Genomic DNA, 18752 nt, shown 5'->3' with positions numbered 1-18752 from the left:
ATTTGACGTATTTCCGGGGATCTTGCGTAAGAAGCTCGACAGGCAGGAGAAGTAGGCGCTGGTATCAGTAGTCTTGCAGAAAGGTGGAGGAAGGAAGATCTTTATCATCATTATTGCCCTCAGGTCCGATGCAAATCACGTGGGTCCGCATGAGCCCAGACCGGTCACGTCGGGGCGGTCGGCGGCCGATTTGCCGACCGGCTCGCGGCGATTACTTGGGCCGGATTATTATAACTGATCTTCCATCCTGCACCCTCTCTCCTAGTTAGCGATTAATTAGTTACACGCTCGACCTCGAACTCGGCGAAAGGGGCTAACGTCACTAACTTCGCCTTTTTCTATTCGCGAGTATGGCAGGATGTCGGCACCCACGGCTGTCTGTGCGGGAATCTGCCCTCGAAATAGCCCTTGACGCCAGATCTGCACCCTCCTGATTGGACCAGGACCTGATTACATCGTCTTCTAAACCGTGCCTTCGCTTGAGGCATTCGCTGACGTATGAAGCGAATGGATGTTCTTTGGGCGTCTTTGCCGTGTCTTGGCCGTGTCGATGGGGCTGGTGTCAACTAGCAGGCCGATGGTCTATCGTCAATCTTGAGGTCACGTCCCTAGCTAGCTCAAGCCTCATGCAGCTGGCTCGGCTATTTATTAGAGCCTAATGCCCCAGTGTTCACAACATGATGCAGTGTTGATCCTCGACATCGCCACAAACAGCGTTTTCCATCTTGCGGTCGCCGTATCCAAACGGACAAGCCCAACACAATGGACCCCTCGATAACGAAGAACGGCCCACCATATCCCTTCACCACAGCCCAGCTCGGCGGCGAACCATCTACCAATGTCGACGTCCCCATTTGTTGTGTCTTCTTGGTTCTCTTCGTTTGCGGCGCCGTCTCTCACATGACTATTTTTCAAGTGAACAGGCGCCGAAACCACAAATTCATCCCCAGCGCAATGACCTTCGGCTTCTGCGTTGCCCGTACTCTCGCCTGCGCTCTCCGCATCTCGTGGGCATACAATCTGGACAATGTGCAATTGGGAATTGCTTCGGGTATATTCGTGGCTGCTGGTGTACTGATTCTATTTATTATCAATCTGCTCTTCGCCCAACGCTGTTTGCGAGCCGCGCATCCGTCAATTGGATGGAATTATGTTGTTAGGAAGATCTTTTTAGTTCTTTACGCGCTGATTGTCGGCGTTTTGGTCATGGTCATCACGGCTACCATCTACATCCACTACACACTGGACATGCACAAACTGCAACAGTGTAGGGATGTTCTCCTGGTTGGAGGCACATATATGGCCTTCTTCTCTTTCCTTCCGCTTCCGATCATTCTGTTGATTCTTCTTGTACCGAGACACCCGTCGATACCTGTGGAAAAGTTTGGTACTGCCGGGTCCTGGACGTCCAAACTGCTGATTGTTCTTGTTACATCCTTGCTCTTATGCCTAGGAGCTTCATTCAGGGATGGAGTCAACTTCTTGCCATCGCGACTAGCCTCGAACCCATATACCGTGCAAAACAAGGCATGCTTTTACGTCTTCAATTTCACCATCGAGATTATCGTCGTCTACATGTTTGTGCTTGTCAGGATTGATAAGAGGTTCTGGGTGCCCAATGGGAGTGAGGGAACTTATTTGCTAAGTGAGGAGACTGGTGCAGCAGATCTGTCACTGGAAAAAGAGATCCGTAACAAGACTAGTGGAAGCTCATTGGCTTGATATCTTCGTCGATACTTTTTTCCATCGGCTTGCATCGACGGCGTTTTTATAGAAAGGGCATTAGAATGATTTGAATTAGAATAATTTGTCTTTGTACATCATCATTTGTTGAATATTGCCTTGCTTTTAGACTTGGAGCTAATTGCTCGGATTAACGGCATTCAAAATCTAATAGTTTTATGTTATGTTCAAGGCTATATCGTGACTAAATTAGAGTCCACAGTAACATACAGACTACGAACGAGCGTATAAGATAGGATCTAGAAAGGGGGCCAGCGAATACATATGTACTGTAGATATTCTGCATAAATAATCCAATTGGCTGACAATTGATGTGCATGCTAACTGCGCATCCTATTATGAAGCTGTCGCAACATATCGAAACAAAAATGTCAATAGATATGGAGTAGGTATTGGCCCCCCCACTCTTACCCATCAATACTATTTTTTGTTTGTTTGCTCTTAGGGTTAATGAGCGATATGTACATCTAGAAGGCGGTCACGAAGCAAACAATTGTGACAAACTCAGAACGGAATCTACTCTTTCGTTTGTTGGAAATTTTGTATACGGCATTGACAGCAAACACTAGGAAATATTTGCGTGCACAGCTCCATCAACCCCCTCTGATATTCCAGTGATATCTAGATACATTATTATTCCTCATAGAAGGGCATCCACGCAATGGATGACACGGATAAGCCAGTGATTATCAATATAAGTCGCAAACTGCTTAATGACATCCTTTCCAACCGTATTTCCTATAATCTCTATTGGAGCCTTGAGCATCGTGCCTATCATTACCTACACCCTTATTCGCCAGGGCTTATCAGGGCTTTCGAAACTGAGCCAGGCCGCATCAATGAATCTACGTCGGAGCTGATCGCTAACATCGATAGAAATGGAGTAACGATGGATGTTTATAACAATCTAACGTCGCCCATGTATTGGCATCTGAAACACAAGTTTCCAGAAAAAGTCAGAAAATACGAGATTCAAAATGGGGGCATTGTCAGTTGATTATGAAGCGTCAGACGGGGCCACAGAATGAGGATATAGGATCTCGAAGGACTCTAAACCAGCATGAAATAAAGGGGCCGTTCGACAATGATTTCTATTAAAGAATCTGGAGTGGTTGAATCAACTACCAGAAGGAATTAAGTACACAGTCAATTGATCAATACCAATTAGTGTCAACTCATGAACAGACTGTTTGCTGGGGTATACCAGATACATGTGGGTGATCAAAATTGACTGGGAAAAAAAGGGTTTATAACAGCTACGATATCAGTTTGCAATATCATGCTACATTGAATCCTACTGTGTCAACACAATGGGCTGTATCTTATAGGAAACTATTCTCGCAAAGTTTCCAAAATCAGAGCACTGCTTAGATAAATAATAATTCACCATAAAACCAAATTCATCCTTAGATGCAGCTCATCTAAGAGCCTCATTAAAATATGATAATCATCTGTCCCATCAGATGATTGCGCCATATAGCCTTCGTATAAGTTTTCGGATGAGTTTATCCCTAAAATGATGGAAAGAATCCATAAAGTATTCTCGGATATAAAGCTTTGTGAAGGAAGTAGGACTTCTTCCTCATTGGCAAATCCACTACTGGCCGTATTCTGGGTATTCAACTTGTCTTGTGAAATAATAGATCGCACTTTGGCAACAGGGATAGGTAAATCGCTAGACCTTTCCTCTTCTGGAGAAGCCGAGACAGATCTCTGGCAGTCTAGCTGTGAGCTGGACATCATTCTAGACCTTTTAGAAGGCCTCTGTCTCTCCTCTTCCAACAGGGCGCCTGTCCCACGTGGAAGGAATCTCTGTAGGGTGTGCGTTGCCAAGCATTGTAGCAACATCTGTGCTCTGGCTACTCTCGGCCAGTGCTCGAAAATTCTCTTAACAACCGCGTTCCATTGTGTGATGCGTCTCCTGATAAATGGCATATCTTTCTCCAGCATTTCTTTGGAGATGTACACGATGTATAGAAGAGTGGCCCCGGCTAGGATGATGTTGTGGGCATCGTTCCACGAGTATGTGGCTAGGAAGTGGGATCGAATATATATTTGTGTGAAGGAAATGTCGATTATTGCAGTGGATACTGAGTAGCATCGTTGTAATTGGATTAGGTCGCGGGTAGGATGTTTCAAAAATGGGCGACTCAGATGTAGTTCCGCGGTCAGGTACCATAGATGCCACCTAGAATTACATTATTTCTTCGAGGCAAAAACGAACGGTTGGGTGAAAGGTACCAACTAGCTGTGTATGGTTCCATAGCATCCAGGTGTTGAGTCTGCAGTTTCCATTCTTCCAGCTGCTGAGTTGTATTGACAATAAACTGGGTTGGGTCTTTATGACTGTCTTTGATTTCTCTTTGAAAGATGCCAGATATGTATAATTCCGAACGTATTTTCTGGATAATTTTCTGCAGCTGGATATAATGCATTAATTTTCGCCCATAATGCCCGTCCGCATGAAACTGAGCATATACTTGATTATCGGGATTAACTGAGACTGCTTTGAAGCATTGATCCATGGACCAGGCGGTTAAATAAAGCCACCTTCGACTTTCCGAAGAGTGGCCCTCGCTATGAAATCCCAGGTTCAAGCATATCTGTATGGCCATTTCTGACATGCACCCCGGAGATACAAGGTCAGTGTCATGTCGCATCGAATACAGGACCAGCAACAGCACGCACTGCACCGTCTCATCATCTTTTGGGGCCACAAGTATCCGACCAAGCCGATTCATCGCTCTAGTATATGCATATTCTGCCAGTGAGTCTGCTCTGGGCGTACGGCCAATCAACGATAATAATGAGATCGACATAGCCATGTTTATCATGAAAAAGACCTTGTCGGGGATGGTATCCGCGTTGGCATATAGATCGCCATGGTTTGAACGGATTTGGTCAACCTGTTTGATAAACTCATCTTCGATGAGGATTGGGTATGGAAACTGCGAATAGCAAAAGTAGTTTCTAATTAGCTTTACCACGGTGGTTAGCTTCAAGGTGCTTCCGCTGCTCGCTGAAGGCGCATGTTTCTGGGCCAGCTGTGACAGCGCGAGATCAATTTCGAGCATATGCAATCGACTCTCTAAATCACAGATGTGTTCACGCGAAGAGCAAACAGAAGAGCCAGGAGACAGGACATATTCGCACGCTGTTCCGGCTCGTGCGCAGGGGCTGCAGCGTGGACGGCCAGGGTCGCACCGGATTTTCTTGCTGTGACATCGCGTGCACACAGGAATCTCGTATACCCTAGCAGCAGACATTACATGGCGTATCGCTCAAAATTCAGCCGAGTGATGAAGGGGAAAACCCAACAGTGAAATCAATTGATCAATTGATATCTGAATAAAAAAGGTCCGGAGTATAGGCGGGCGGGCTAGCCCAGTTCAGGCAGTGCCGGCCCACCATCTCCTCTCCTCCTCTTCTTCTCTCCTTCTCTGTTCCTCTTCCGTAGACAGTTATATTACTACACAGTTATATTACTCGCTATTGTCCACCATCAAAAACGCCGGCCTGTTGCCATGCGAAATGCTGATCGGAACTGCATGCAATGGCAAGCAGCATATGGCCAATTGAAATCGCACCCATCCGTGTAAAGCACTACCAACTTGCATGCTCATTTTGCAAGACGCGAAAAATCAAGGTACAGCTGACCCTATTCGCCATGTGGCACATGGTTAAGCAAGGTGTAGTGTGACAGACAGAGGCCTTCTTGTTCGTCGTGTATCAAGCATGACAGAGCAAACACATGCTCCTTCAGATCCCCGCATCAGGGTCTCCTGCAGAATTGTGATTATGTTAAGTATCTAGAGCAGAGGATTCGGTCGCTTGAAGAAGCCCAAAACGGGGACTTGCTAGAGAAAGAGCAAGAAGATACGGCCCATGATGAGTTGATAGACGAACTCAGCGCTGTGGATGTGTTGACGTGGGAATCGCCTGCACCTCTCATGCAGCTACCCGGGATTGTCCTTTGCTCTGCTGATATTACCGGCACACTTCAGCCTGCTGCAGGAGCAGTAGAGGAATTGCCAAAGCCCAGTCTTCCGGATAAGCATATCGGTGCGAAATTAATCCAGTGCTACTTAGATCACATCCACGCGTCAACGATTCCTTTCATTTCTGCACGTACCCTTTGGAGTCAGTTTGACTTGGTATATGCGGCAGAATTTGATATGACCAATGCCAATCATGCGCTTTATGGACCTTGGTTTAATGTTTTTATTGCTATGGCAATAGCCACCTCTTTTCTGTCGCGCAAAGGCCATTCGATAATATCCACCACAGCTACAGCTTTCTTCCGACAGGCTGCTTGTCGTTTCCTTCTCGCATATAAGCGAAGAGATACAACACAAAGTGCGCTGCAGAAAGTATTATTCTTAATACAATATGCAATGCTGAACCCATCAGACCTGGATGTCCAATGTCTCATCGGTGCTGGTGTGCGCATGTGCATTGATCTTACAATGCATCAGGACTCCAACCTAAGCGTTGAACAATCGCAGATTCGGCAGAGTTTATTTTGGGCGATCTATTACTATGATCGGTCCTTTTGCATCGCACGGTCAGAGCCATATAGATTACCACATATGGTCGAAGTGGACTATCCGGATTACGATTCAGAATTGCTTTATTATGCTCAAAAATGCCACATCATGCAACTGCAGTCTGCAATTTTCGATGAGTTGTATACAAAGACACAAACGTCGGAGGATGTAGTCCCCCGGTTCGTTACAGACCTTGAAGCATGGAGTCGAAATAATGCCCCTTTAATATCATATAATGAAAGTCTATCTCTCACTCTCGAGTACCATCGCGCATTGATCCTCCTATATCGCCCATGCAAAGGATTAAAAGAGCGATCATTTAATGATAGTCTCTGCCTTTGGCGTTCCTCGCTCCACTACGCGACGTTTCAGAAGACAAATGACGAGACAGTGGATGTTGCAACAGCGACAGAGTGGGCCTATATGACTGGTATTGCGCTGATTTACTCCTTTTCGAGAATCTTACAATCTAGGAATAAGGATGGTGTATCGGATGGAATAAAAGACATCCAAATCGGGAATTTATGGACTGGTCTGCAAAGTATCTCCCACAGCCTGCACATGATATCGGGGAAATGGCCAAGTGCAAAGCCGATCGCGAGCCGATTTGAAACACAGGCAGAAAATTCGATTGTTGCTGTGGGCGAACTAATAGAAGGTCGGACGGGCGTTAATTTCCCAGCAGACGTTACGGAATTCGATCAACATGGGAGTGTTACAAGGGGCCTTATCTTTGGTAGAAAGAAAAAACAGGCGAAAGAAGAACCATTTGAGGAATTAATTCAAGATCTTCTTGAGTATCAGATAGCATAAAGTTTTGCTCATTATTTATGGCACTGATTAATCATAACTTCTTCTCGTTTCAATTGACTTTTGACAGTCTCCGCAAAGACTCCCCTCCGATCGACTACTCGGGGGATGCTGTAGGGGAGTGTTATACCTTCCTAGCACAACGTTAGGTCTGTTACCACTCAGCATGATATACGAGTCTTCGTTGGTTTGTGATGAACCCGCATGCGAGGCGAAAATGCGAAAGAACGGTCGCGTAACGGCGAGGCTGCCAGCGGTAATGCCCAGGCTAGCCTCAATATTGGACCAGATCGATATATCAGTTGTTGTATCTGACCATGTTAGAAGATGTGCGGAGCTGAAGAGGAGAGAATGGATGTACGAACAAAGAAAATTTGGGCTATTTGCGTCATGTAAAAAGGGGATGCGAACAATTACAGCGGTGCTTGCACTAGATATTGTTAGAACGAGCCATAAAGTGCGAGTAAGCAGTAAGAGGGGCCTGAACATACACACAAGCAATGCCCAGGATTCCGGAGACTGCGATTTTGGTCCGCCTGTTCATCTGCAACTTCCTTATCATGAATCCCGGCAAAATCCCCATGGTGAAATCGCACACGGCAGCCACGCCGCTATACATATAAACAATGCCAAGCAGTGCGTTTATATTGAGACAATGGCCGTTCAGCATTGTCGTCCGGTCCCAGTAGTAATGAACAGGGCTGCATTGGAAAATGGTGAAGAAAAAGAAGACGATGCCGACGATGGTCGAGAGCATGATGACAGAGTAGAGAATGCGCTGGTGGATAGGCTCGACAGCGATACGGAGGAGAGTGATGGCGATGGACATGCGGGCCAGGGTGCAGGTTATGATGTAGAAACATTGGCCGAGCCACCAGCCCTGGTGCACAGTTAACGCCGAACATGAGCATCAATCGCCATCATTCAATATTGAACTCCAAGACTTACCAGCAGCCCCAATCGCACATCGTCTGGGTGCAGAAGAAGATATCCGGAAGACTTTCCCATGCCGTGCACAGCGCCGAAAATTCCAAACGCTGCGCATGCGATGTTGGAAATCTGCAATTGGTATACGACAGCGGTCAGCAATATTATTCTGAGGAGGCAAAAGACCTCACTGCCGACGATCGACAACTTACCGCCGCCGCCACCATCAGAGCATCATCGCGGCCAAACGACTTCACCACGCGCAGGCGTACAAAGCACCGCAAAGACACAGTGACAAGGGAGAGGGCCAGGAAGACGGCGGTGACGATGATAATCGCCTGGCTGCCGGTCGCCATGTCTGTCTACATCTGCTACCGATCGATCGATCGATGTTACCGTAGCCAACAGTTCGCGAATGCAAGGCTAGCCAGCACCGAGATCCGACTTGCGCAGGCCATAATAATAATAATATATAGGTCTTATATTAATCCCAACCCATGTCGCGGCGAAGAAATTTAAGGGTCAAGCAGACAGACTGTGGGGAAGCTGCCCTGCGCATCGGTCAATGGCGATTCCAGAATCCGGATGCGTCTCTCCTGATCGTGCTCTGCGCCGTCTGGTTGGCTGCGATTCGCCTTTTTCGCCGCAGTGGTTCCAAGGCATTTAATATTATTACGTAAAGATTTTGCAGGCGATCCCTCAGACATCGCACTATCGACGACTCTATAAACTATAGACACTGCACTATGGGGTATAAACTACGGCGCTATGGGCTGTAGTGTGGCGGGAACGAAGAAATAAGGACCTGAGCCAAGGTCGAACCGGTTAGGAAAAGAAGGCCCGTTTAACTTCATGGACTATGATTTTCCTTTAGATATCAAAATATAAATTATACTTGCAAATACCTCATAATTTTTATATATTTCGATCTTTTGATTAAAAACGCATAATTGAATAGTACTTGGTGTTATTCCTAATTAAAAGCTTAAGAATTTACTCGGGAAAACCATCAAACATCGGCATCCATTATTCAATTTTTTGAATATCAGAAAGAGAGTGATATCAATAGTAAACTTGCCTCTTTGCCAACAGCTGCCTTGATCTAGTGGCTAGGGTAACCGGCTGCAGTACATGAATATTTATTCGCTTCCGGTAGATCGCCGGTTCGAGTCCGGCAGGCAGCTGATTTTTTTGTTCAACCAACAAAAAACACCAAACTAGAAGAGAATTGGAGCACACGTCCGGCCCAAACTGGGACAGGGGAGGGGTTTTTTTTTTGAATTATGGAATTGGTTACATCAACTGAATTCGACGATACCATGTTGCCAACTGGCATCCGAGCTTAGCAAAGCCGAGGCTGTCACGCCACGTGAAGCCCCAATGTATTGCCGAGCTTATCGATTATTGCATATATCATTGATGTCTTAGTTCTAGTGGGACCGTGCTAAACGTCAACTGGTATATCAATTGACGTATATGCTATATATATATATATATATAATCTGCTATCCACATCTATCATACGGCACCCGCAACATAGAAGATGCAGCCTTCCAGGAAGCCAGTTCCCACGGACCTGGCTGGCCAGCCAATCCCCCAGAGCAAGCGCTGGGCATTCTCAACGGCCTCCACGGCGAACACGAAATTGCGCTCTCTCTCTACCCATGCTATCCTCATCGCCGGCTTTGTAGCGTTCAACGAGTCGGCCAGTGGCCGCAAATTCTATAGCACCATCGACCAAAAGTACGGCGCCTACAATGTCAACATCTGGGGTACCTTTATCGTGACTTCGGTCTTCTTCTGGGCATGGGCTGCTGTCTTTGCCATCCCAGACTTGACTGGCTGGCCCCACTGGTTGTTCAAATACAAAACTCAGCCCTTTGTCCGCGTCGATGGACGGTCCTACATACGGATTGCGGTCATCTCCCTGCGAAACCAAATCCTCGTGGCTCTCCCTTTGGTTTTTCTATCAACAATGACCGGTCCGCTCAAGCCAGTCCACCCGTCGGCTCTGCCATCTGCCCCGGAGACTGTTGTGGTCGTATTGTTCGACATTCTCTGTACTGAAGTTGGCTTTTACTACATCCACCGAGCCTTTCACTCCAAATCTCTCTACCCAAAATTCCACAAACAGCACCACGAGTTCACCGCCCCTGTCGGAGTCGCTTCAACCTACTGTACCATGACCGAGCACATCTTTTCCAATCTCTTACCCAACGCCCTGGGTACCATGCTCGTTCGGCATCACTGGTCGCAAGCAGTTTTTACCTTTTTGTTGCTTGAGTTCTCGACGATTTGCACCCATTCGGGATATAATATTCCCTGGCTGCCATCAAATCTACAGCATGATTTCCATCATTTTGCCTTTGACGAAAACTTTGGCCCTACTGGCTTATTGGACAGATTTCACCAAACGAATCACAAGTTTACCAAGGCAATCGAAGAGGCAAAAGTGCGGGTTGGCGGAGATGAAGAAAAAGCCCGAATGCTTATCTTGGAAAAACTTGCTCGGGATAATATCAACTGACGACTAGTGCCCAGTCAATTAACAGCGTTGGCCAGCTGCATGGCTTCTACATGTGTGCACTCTCAGCATTGGATTTACCAGTAATCTCAAGACCGCAACTCTTTATGCCAGGGTTCTCGTAGTGCGCACTATATAAAACTTCAGATATATCAATTGATGGGTTCTTATGGAATGCAGGCATCAATTGACGCTAATCCATATAAGACCTACGCCAGTCTCTCGCCAGTTGACATTCCACGTTGCTTCAAAGATATCAACTAATGTCCAAAACTCACGCCCTCAGCCTTTGAAAATAGTATTGCCAATCAATTTAATTTCGAGCTTATCAACCATAACTTTGGATGATTCCAACATAGGATTACAAGTGTTACATATTACATGGAGAAAGGAATATTGGAAACTTGACTGATTGCTCTTTTTGTAGTATCCCTTGACATAACCATGGCCATTATAAGACTATTGTTATTTCAATTTAATATTATAACTTGAATTCCCTTTGTAAATACAGATTCTGCCCACAGCCTACGATTCCTAACTCTACTGTCAGTCGTGCTCTGAAACAGGCTGACCGACTAATAAGCTTTAACACATCTACCTAGTCCATCGTACGGCGAAGACTCGTGCCAATACGTTTCAGATCACTCTGCATTGACCAGCTATTCGTCTTTGAACTAGTCAACAGATTGACCATATTATGCTGACGGTTTCTTATTGAGTCGCTCCATTTTCTTTGTTGAAATGTGGGTACTATTGAATCACAGCTCATAATTGACGTCTTTCTTTCTATGGGTTTGACCTCAGCGCACACCACAGTATCGACTGATGCGACTGAAGTTGACGAATTTGGTGCGTGGATGACCATCAGTGCGATGTTGTACAACCTCACAAATCAACATTTATACTGTCATCGCATCATTGAAAATCGATGCTAAACCTTCAATCACGGCCGTACTTCTATAAGTTGACGAGAGGGTGATAGCACAACATGCAAAGGATCAGCAACCTTTATATCTGCCTAAACTTAACCTGCCACTACATTGTCGACTGTATCAAGTATCTTAATTATCTCCAGCTCTGACTATAATCGTATCGACTATTGCCATGACCGATGTATTAGGAGAATTTAGAATAATAGGACCGCTTCTAAGGGAACAGACCTGGCCGGTTCTCCATACAACCTTGTTATTACACCGTTTCAATCCCAAAGTTGGGACGGTGACAAGCTATAACGCTATGAAACTTGGATGTGTTTGGTGCATCCTGCCAAACTAGCGGTCAATCAGCGGATTGGCACCGGTCTTGATTCAGTGCCGTTACTTATGCCATTGGCTCGGCATGGTATCGGCTCCGGCAAGTTTTCAATATTAAATAGGCCGACTGATCACTGCCTGGTTCGGAGCTAATCCTTTTATTGCCTTTTATTAATCTATAAGTTGTCCACGAGTGCCTGGAGAGGCAACAGTGAGGTAACACCAGCCACACCCAGCGGGGGTTTTCCAGAATTTCAAGTCCATAAATGAATTATTATCTCTACCCCACATGGGAAACAAAACACTTTAATCCACAAATAAAGGGCATATGACGACAAAGTCGAGCCTTGATGTAACTGATCGACAGCGGGGAAAGTTTAGCGTGTGACCTCTGCTTTTAAGAGGTGAAAAGTCTCTCACAAGACCCCCTTTCCCTCCCCCGCTGCTGGCTACGTATACGGTATATTAGCAGTCAACTACAATTCCTCATGTGATCGGCATATGAGCAACCCCGCGCACATGCCCTATCGGCTATTCTCGAATCAAATCTCCAAAGCCGGATCGTCCAAACGCGTCAGATCCTAACAAAGAATCGCAGCACTCACTACATGTACCCAGTCTAACATCATGTTGACCGGATGTACGGGGAATTACGGGTTTTTTTTCCTATCGTATTATGAGAATACAATTCCATACATTCCATTGGCCGGTAAATAAATCTCCCCGCCTGGCTAATCACCGGGGTAGCCCCGTCAAATTTCCAAGGAGCAGGGGGACTACTCGACCCAGACTCTATACAAGCCATCCTATTCGTTCCTCGCATAGATTTTAGTCCGGACGTTTCGTCTCATATGACACCATACGTATATGCGCTTCCACTCATATCTAGCGATTGTCTGTTCTGGAAATTAGCTGTCGTCATGCGGTGGAGTCCGTCAACAAGGGAGTAGACCCATTCCCCGTGGTATCAATACCAAATCATTCCGGAATGCTGGTCAGGCGATGTCATGTATTAACTATTAAACAGAGTAGTGGGTCATGAGATTCCTTAGGTAGTGGTAGTATGTGGTAGGCCGTTACATTTTCGTTAAATCATGTTGTTGGTTTTCCCAATTCGGCACATGCATGATCCATCAACAAGCTTAACCCTAATCGATGGCTTGTTACGGCTGTCGGAAGTCCACGATGCATGCAACCAATACAATGCATGCGCATTTACGTGAAATAAACTGCGATAACATTCGAGAATAGGTTCAGGCTTCCGAAGCACTACATATGCAAGGGGTTTCCCCATGCCCTCTCTTTTTTCCTTCTGAACAAAAAATAAAAATACATAGTACTTCTCTTTCGCCTGTTTATTTATTCCTCTTCTACTACGCAAATTAAAGACTGGACATGGTCTTGTAAATGATTGTACCACCAAAATGCGGCAAACGTACTTCTTCCTAGGTCTTGTTGTTGCTGTATCCGCTGCCTCGGTGGATAGCTGCCCTGGGTACACCGTCGGCGAAATTGTACAATCGCGTTCTTCATTGACTGCAGACTTGTCCCTTGCTGGGGATGCGTGCAATGTATACGGGTCTGATGTGAGTAATCTTAAGCTACTGGTTGAATATCAGACAGGTAAAGGAGTCACTTATCCCTGGCGGGAAAGAATATTCGATACTGAAACGACCAGATTCTCGTCTGCATGTCAAAATCTACGATGCCGAAGAGCAAGTCTACCAAATTCCCGCCTCAGTCCTGGAGACCCCTTCTGGTCAGCATGGCTCTTCGTCCAGCGCCTCCGATCTGACCTTCTCGTATACGACAAACCCATTTTCATTTGCAGTTCAACGCCGCTCCAACCAGGACGTCCTTTTCAATGCGACTGGCCTGGTTTTCGAAAGCCAATACGTGCGCTTGCGCACCTCCCTACCACAAAACCCAAACATTTATGGACTGGGTGAGGATTCAGACTCGTTTAGGCGAGAAACGAACGACTACACACGCACACTATGGAACAGGGGTGCTGCCTTTTTGCCTCAGCATCAAAGCCTGTATAGTAGCCATCCAATTTACATCGAAATGCGCGATGGCCAAGCGCATGGCGTATTCTTATCTAATAGCAATGGCATGGATATCAAAATCAACCAAACCGAGCTAGAAGGACAGTACCTAGAGTACAATATTATAGGCGGCGTGCTTGATTTCTACTTCCTGTCTGGCCCTGAGCCAGCCGATGTGGCACGTCAGTATGCTGGTGTGGTTGGAACAGTAAGTTTTTTCGTAATTTTTCAAAATTTCATGTCTTGCTGCGGAGGAACTAATGAAGTCCTAATCGAACAGCCTGTAGAACAGTCTTACTGGACATATGGTTTTCATCAGTGCAAGTATGGCTACGAGGATGTCATGATGGTTGCTGAGGTCGTCTATAACTACTCTCAGGCCAACATCCCGCTGGAGACTATGTGGACCGATATTGATTATATGGACTTGCGTCGTACATGGACACTTGACCCTGAGCGCTTTCCGTTGCATAAAATGCAAGAACTTGTCACCTATTTACATGATCATCAGCAGCAATACATTATAATGGTTGATCCGCCGATATCTCTGAATGACAGCGCATCTTATGATGCTGGCAAGGAAAAAGACTTGTACATAAAATGGGCGAATGGAACCGACTTTGTGGGAACAATGTGGCCTGGTCCCATCTCTTACGTGGATTTCTTCCATCCAAGCTCGTCAGATTTCTGGAGTGGCCAGATCGCCTCGTTTTTCAGTGATGAATCAGGTGTTGGGGTCGATGGGATGTGGATTGACATGAACGAAGTACGCCTATCTATTCTCTTAAATTGATACAGGAACATCATTGTTAACAATACTTAGCCAGCCAACTTTTGTCAATATCCATGCGCCAACCCTATTCAAGCTGCCATTAATGGCAACCTCCCGCCGCCACCACCAGCTTTGCGTACAAGCTGGGATCCATTGCCTGGGTTTCCTGCTGACTTTCAACCCCAATCAGCGTCTAAACGCGGCGTGAAACAAGACACGGGAAACATGACAGGACTCACAGGTCGAAACTTTGCTAATCCGCCCTATAGCATCTCAACTGGCGATGGGACATTGAATGCAGGTTCTGCCTGGCCAGAACTACGAGTATATGGCGATTATGTACTATACGACACACACAATCTATACGCTTCGCAAATGATTGCGCAGTCGCGACAAGGCCTTCTCGACCGTCGCCCAAATGAACGTCCTTTCATTATCACTCGAAGCTCCTTTGCTGGCGATGGGGCGAAGACTGGCAAATGGACTGGTGACAACGCATCTATATGGGCACATTATCTACTCTCGATTGTGCAGCACATGGAATTCGCATCCATTTTTCAAATTCCCATGATTGGCACTGATGTCTGTGGATTTAATGACAATACTACTGAAACTCTCTGCGCCAGATGGGCGATGCTCGGAGCGTGGTATCCATTCTATCGAAATCATGCCGATATATCTGCAAATTTCCAGGAATTTTATCGCTGGCCACTAGTAACAATTGCAGCCAGGAAAGCAATTGCGACAAGGTTTCAGCTCCTTGATTATTTCTACACGGCTTTCCACCAGCAAACTGTAGACGGGTCGCCGACGACAATTATCCCACTTTTCTTCCAATACCCCAATGACCCGAATACTCTTAATATCAACTATCAGTTCTTCTACGGCCCTTCTATTCTCGTTTCACCTGTGACTGAGGAGAGCCCATCACCTACAGCCACAGAGACAGATTCCCAGAGCGTGACGCTATATCTCCCTCAGGATACATTTTATGATTTCTGGACGGGAGAAAAGGTCATCGGCACTGGATCACAAATCACCCTTGATAATATCACTTACACTGACATCCCTGTGCACGTTCGTGGGGGTTCCATTCTGCCTCTTCGAGTTGACGCAAATCAGGCCAATACCACTGCACAGCTACGCACCCACGATTTCGAGCTTCTCATCGCGCCTGACGCAAATGGAAAGGCGACTGGAAGCTTGTACTTGGATGACGGTATAAGCGTCAATCCGTCTTCATACAGCGAGATTGAATTTAGTTATGATAATGGACATTTGACAGTGAGTGGAACATTCGGCTTCCATACTGAGCTGCAATTTGTTGGTGCAAAGGTGATGGGTGGCAACTCTATCAAAGGCAGTAACGGCTATTCACCTTATACACAGTTGAATAAGGGATTGAACGAGGGATGGGAAGCTCGTGTTAATACTTAGGATCTGAGAGTTGCTATTTTCCTTTCTTTTGTATATACTACATTTGCGATTATTCACAATATAAGTAGTAGTACAAACTCGATGTCTTACCACTCGTACATTCATCAATTAAATCCCTTGTGGTAGTCATCGTCAAATAAATTACCATTTCTAGATGTACTGTGACTCCGTTCATGCCAATCTTGCTAGCACCATATGCGGGAAATCGGCCCATCTTCTTCGTCAAGCTATTCTGCATGCACCCAAGACCAGAGCTGATATTTATCACTTTTCGGTCCGTAGATCTGTAGAGCAAGTCCATAAATGCATCAGTCAAAACAGCCACCGAGGTAAGATTGACGTTCAGTAGCTCATTGTACGTGCTGCGCGTGTTGGAAGATCAGTGGAGTTGGCCGGCGCGACTCTGAGAATACCAGCATTGTTTATAGGCACTTTTGGGGTTAACTGCGAGTAAAATATGATATTCAACTAGAAGAGAAGGCCTTACCATCCAATTTGCCATACTTCAGCTCCACATGCTTTGCGACTGCAGCAATTTGCTCGTCATTTGTCACATCGAGCTGGATCAAATCCATATTGGCCTTCACACCCAGCTTTTGGAGCTCTTCTACAGCTCTCTGTCCATCTCCAGGGCTTCGACTGCAAAGAGGTACGTATTCTAAGACTCACGCAGGCCAACAATCTTAACAATAGAATAACCCAGGCCTTGAGTTGCGCCAGTGACAAAAACAACTTAGCCAGTAGACATTGTGAATTGGCATTTTTCAATATTTTTCTATAACTCAACGGAAAACTAGTATATATCAATATTCTCTTAGGTCTCTTTGACGGTTTATAAATTCATCCTTGATTCGGAGTTAAGCGGATTTAGTCGTTGAGCGGGTTTAAATAACTTCACTCAACATGCTTCGCTACAAATTTATGTTAGCTCAAGTGAGCAAACATGAGGAGCAGAATATGAGATAAATTATTTGATAGTGTTCGAACTAAGATTCTTCAGTGGAAACATTACTAGCATAGCCTCTTGGGAGTTACACTCCCCTCTGACTTCGTGGGCGGAAATATACTGTCAACTGATCGACTGGAGGAAACTGCACTCAATTATTTTAGGCCAAAACATAAATTGGACCCGAATGACTTTATGTAAATTCTGGTAATGTTGCTTTCTGACTTCTGAGGATTTGGTATTCATACCGGGACAGAATGTAGGTTTACACAAACACCAAAACTCACTGGGCACTAAATATGAGACAGGGGCTTATTCTGGGATATAGACCCAGAATAAAGACCTATTCACTCTGACATTGAATCTTAGTCAAAAAAAACCTTTGGAGTATATATACGTCAAACTCGTGGAACATCATTAGCCCGCGATGACACGTTTTATGAAAAGCCGTATCTCAAGGCCCCTCTGGCTTCTCCAACACTCGGTAGATAAATCTTTCATTCACGGTATGCACACGATCTTCCATATCTTGTTCTCGAACCTCATTAGTTATTCAACATGTCAGAGTCTTGATCTAGAAGATGTAGCACTTAGAGGGAAAGTACCAGATACTGGCCCATTGGATGTCCCTCATCATCCTCAAGGAGCGACGAAATGACGCCTTTGTGTCGATAAGGGTCTGCAAATATTGGAATCAGATTTGGTCCAAAAAAGGGGAGGGATGTCGATACTGTCGATTGGGCTGTATTCTATCCACTGGCCGGGCTTATATTTCTGCATGATCATGGTAGTACAACGGCACTTTGAAGCTTTCTGCTTTTTGAGTAACATTCAATCAGTCTGTTAAATGGTTTTGTTTAAATCTGATCGTTTTATTGGCAATCTGAAGCTATGGGTAGGCTAGTAAGGAAATACTTACTATGATGTAGAGCATTTATGTCATACATACACAATTGCCACTTCAAAAGTTGCAATTGAAGTATGAAGTAGCTCTAATTCGTGGGGAGGAGATACGAAAAACTGAAATTCGATTTTAAGAAACGATCAACTTTCCTAAAATGTTGAAAATAAATCTATTTAATTATGCAAGATCTGTTTCTAAGTGATATTCTATCCAGATGTTGTCTGATTAAATACAAATATTCAACACCGAATGTTCCGTTCCCAAACATGGATTTTGAGTGTCAGTTAAAAAACGCTAGCATACCCCATTTCGAAGGCCAAAAATCCAGGCCTAAAGTAATTCCCATTTATTTAGCAATTAATACGAGTATCAACACACAATCATCATCACGATAAACAGCTACAGAAGAGACCACTGGTAACAATATTACGGAAACTGAAAAGTCCATTGGTGACGACGAAGTAACTCACCAGTCTTCCCTTGATGCCATTTCATCCGAATGGAAAAAAATCTGCGACGATGGCTATCAACCCGACACTTTTCCCACTGACGCTATTTATATCTCAGAGTTCGTTGTGCGTGAGCTAATTTTGATTCAATACAAGCCCCACTGTACTACGAGGCCGGCACATTTAAAATATCTACGTGAGATTTTTGAACCAGAAAACCTTGAAATGTCACAGTCAAGCGATGCGCAAAGTCACCTCATCGTTAAAGCATATGGGTGAGAGTGGCATGGATTGTGAGCGCGATGAAGGGAGGGAGGATTTTGTCAATCGGTACTAGATTTTATGGAGTTTTTCAAAACAAAGATATGCCGTGGAATTGGTGTTGATGGGTT

General features: G+C 45.3%; 8 protein-coding genes and 1 non-coding gene across 9 annotated transcripts; 6 read left to right on the top strand and 3 right to left on the bottom strand.

Annotated features, from left to right (window-relative positions):
• Window positions 1-264: 264 nt before the first annotated feature.
• BGW36DRAFT_382972 (uncharacterized protein) lies at window positions 265-1909 on the top strand. The gene has a single exon (XM_046216610.1). The coding sequence runs from the start codon at window positions 763-765 to the stop codon at window positions 1720-1722; it is 960 nt and encodes a 319-aa protein (XP_046070722.1). The 5' UTR covers window positions 265-762; the 3' UTR covers window positions 1723-1909.
• Window positions 1910-2831: 922 nt separating this feature from the next.
• Window positions 2832-5061, bottom strand: BGW36DRAFT_382970 (uncharacterized protein). The gene is made up of 2 exons (XM_046216609.1): window positions 3985-5061; window positions 2832-3931 (listed from the first exon to the last, which is right to left on the bottom strand). Exons 1-2 carry the CDS (start codon window positions 5007-5009, stop codon window positions 3127-3129), a joined length of 1830 nt encoding a protein of 609 aa, XP_046070721.1. The 5' UTR covers window positions 5010-5061; the 3' UTR covers window positions 2832-3126.
• A 144-nt stretch (window positions 5062-5205) lies between these two features.
• BGW36DRAFT_204852 (uncharacterized protein) lies at window positions 5206-7185 on the top strand. Its single transcript, XM_046209885.1, has 2 exons — window positions 5206-5389; window positions 5439-7185. The coding sequence occupies exons 1-2, from the start codon at window positions 5297-5299 to the stop codon at window positions 7101-7103; spliced, it is 1758 nt and encodes a 585-aa protein (XP_046070720.1). The 5' UTR covers window positions 5206-5296; the 3' UTR covers window positions 7104-7185.
• On the bottom strand, window positions 7131-8383 carry BGW36DRAFT_299318 (uncharacterized protein; the record flags this gene model as incomplete). The annotated part of the gene is made up of 5 exons (XM_046211520.1): window positions 7131-7411; window positions 7466-7530; window positions 7592-7980; window positions 8049-8159; window positions 8240-8383. The coding sequence occupies 5 exons, from the start codon at window positions 8381-8383 to the stop codon at window positions 7131-7133; spliced, it is 990 nt and encodes a 329-aa protein (XP_046070719.1).
• A 110-nt stretch (window positions 8384-8493) lies between these two features.
• On the top strand, window positions 8494-8716 carry BGW36DRAFT_382960 (uncharacterized protein). Its single transcript, XM_046216608.1, has one exon. It carries the CDS (start codon window positions 8525-8527, stop codon window positions 8705-8707), a length of 183 nt encoding a protein of 60 aa, XP_046070718.1. The 5' UTR covers window positions 8494-8524; the 3' UTR covers window positions 8708-8716.
• Window positions 8717-9118: 402 nt separating this feature from the next.
• BGW36DRAFT_t46 lies at window positions 9119-9211 on the top strand. The gene has a single exon. It is a non-coding gene; the product is annotated as a tRNA-Cys (tRNA).
• A 239-nt stretch (window positions 9212-9450) lies between these two features.
• On the top strand, window positions 9451-11011 carry BGW36DRAFT_382959 (C-4 methylsterol oxidase). The gene has a single exon (XM_046216607.1). It carries the CDS (start codon window positions 9571-9573, stop codon window positions 10552-10554), a length of 984 nt encoding a protein of 327 aa, XP_046070717.1. The 5' UTR covers window positions 9451-9570; the 3' UTR covers window positions 10555-11011.
• Window positions 11012-13228: 2217 nt separating this feature from the next.
• Window positions 13229-16061, top strand: BGW36DRAFT_344979 (putative lysosomal alpha-glucosidase; the record flags this gene model as incomplete). Its single annotated transcript, XM_046213183.1, has 4 exons — window positions 13229-13427; window positions 13483-14060; window positions 14133-14618; window positions 14676-16061. 4 exons carry the CDS (start codon window positions 13229-13231, stop codon window positions 16059-16061), a joined length of 2649 nt encoding a protein of 882 aa, XP_046070716.1.
• Window positions 16062-16403: 342 nt separating this feature from the next.
• BGW36DRAFT_429447 (uncharacterized protein) lies at window positions 16404-16636 on the bottom strand (the record flags this gene model as incomplete). Its single annotated transcript, XM_046220691.1, has 2 exons — window positions 16404-16492; window positions 16549-16636. 2 exons carry the CDS (start codon window positions 16634-16636, stop codon window positions 16404-16406), a joined length of 177 nt encoding a protein of 58 aa, XP_046070715.1.
• Between the last annotated feature and the right edge of the window lie 2116 nt (window positions 16637-18752).

The sequence above is a fragment of the Talaromyces proteolyticus genome, assembly GCF_021365285.1.
Source record: "Talaromyces proteolyticus strain PMI_201 chromosome Unknown BGW36scaffold_8, whole genome shotgun sequence".
Classification (NCBI taxonomy): domain Eukaryota; kingdom Fungi; phylum Ascomycota; class Eurotiomycetes; order Eurotiales; family Trichocomaceae; genus Talaromyces; species Talaromyces proteolyticus.
Note: the sequence above shows the minus strand (reverse complement) of the source record. Positions and strands in the feature narration are given on the sequence as shown.

Coding starts and splice junctions, on each gene's coding strand:
- BGW36DRAFT_382972 (XM_046216610.1), top strand. CDS start 763: ATGGACCCCTCGATAACGAAGAACGGCCCACCATATCCCTTCACCACA.
- BGW36DRAFT_382959 (XM_046216607.1), top strand. CDS start 9,571: ATGCAGCCTTCCAGGAAGCCAGTTCCCACGGACCTGGCTGGCCAGCCA.
- BGW36DRAFT_382970 (XM_046216609.1), bottom strand. CDS start 5,009: ATGTCTGCTGCTAGGGTATACGAGATTCCTGTGTGCACGCGATGTCAC. Junction 3,932..3,984: donor GAACCATACACAGCTAGTTG/GTACCTTTCACC, acceptor ATGTAATTCTAG/GTGGCATCTATGGTACCTGA.
- BGW36DRAFT_204852 (XM_046209885.1), top strand. CDS start 5,297: ATGGCAAGCAGCATATGGCCAATTGAAATCGCACCCATCCGTGTAAAG. Junction 5,390..5,438: donor GCAAGACGCGAAAAATCAAG/GTACAGCTGACC, acceptor AGCAAGGTGTAG/TGTGACAGACAGAGGCCTTC.
- BGW36DRAFT_382960 (XM_046216608.1), top strand. CDS start 8,525: ATGTCGCGGCGAAGAAATTTAAGGGTCAAGCAGACAGACTGTGGGGAA.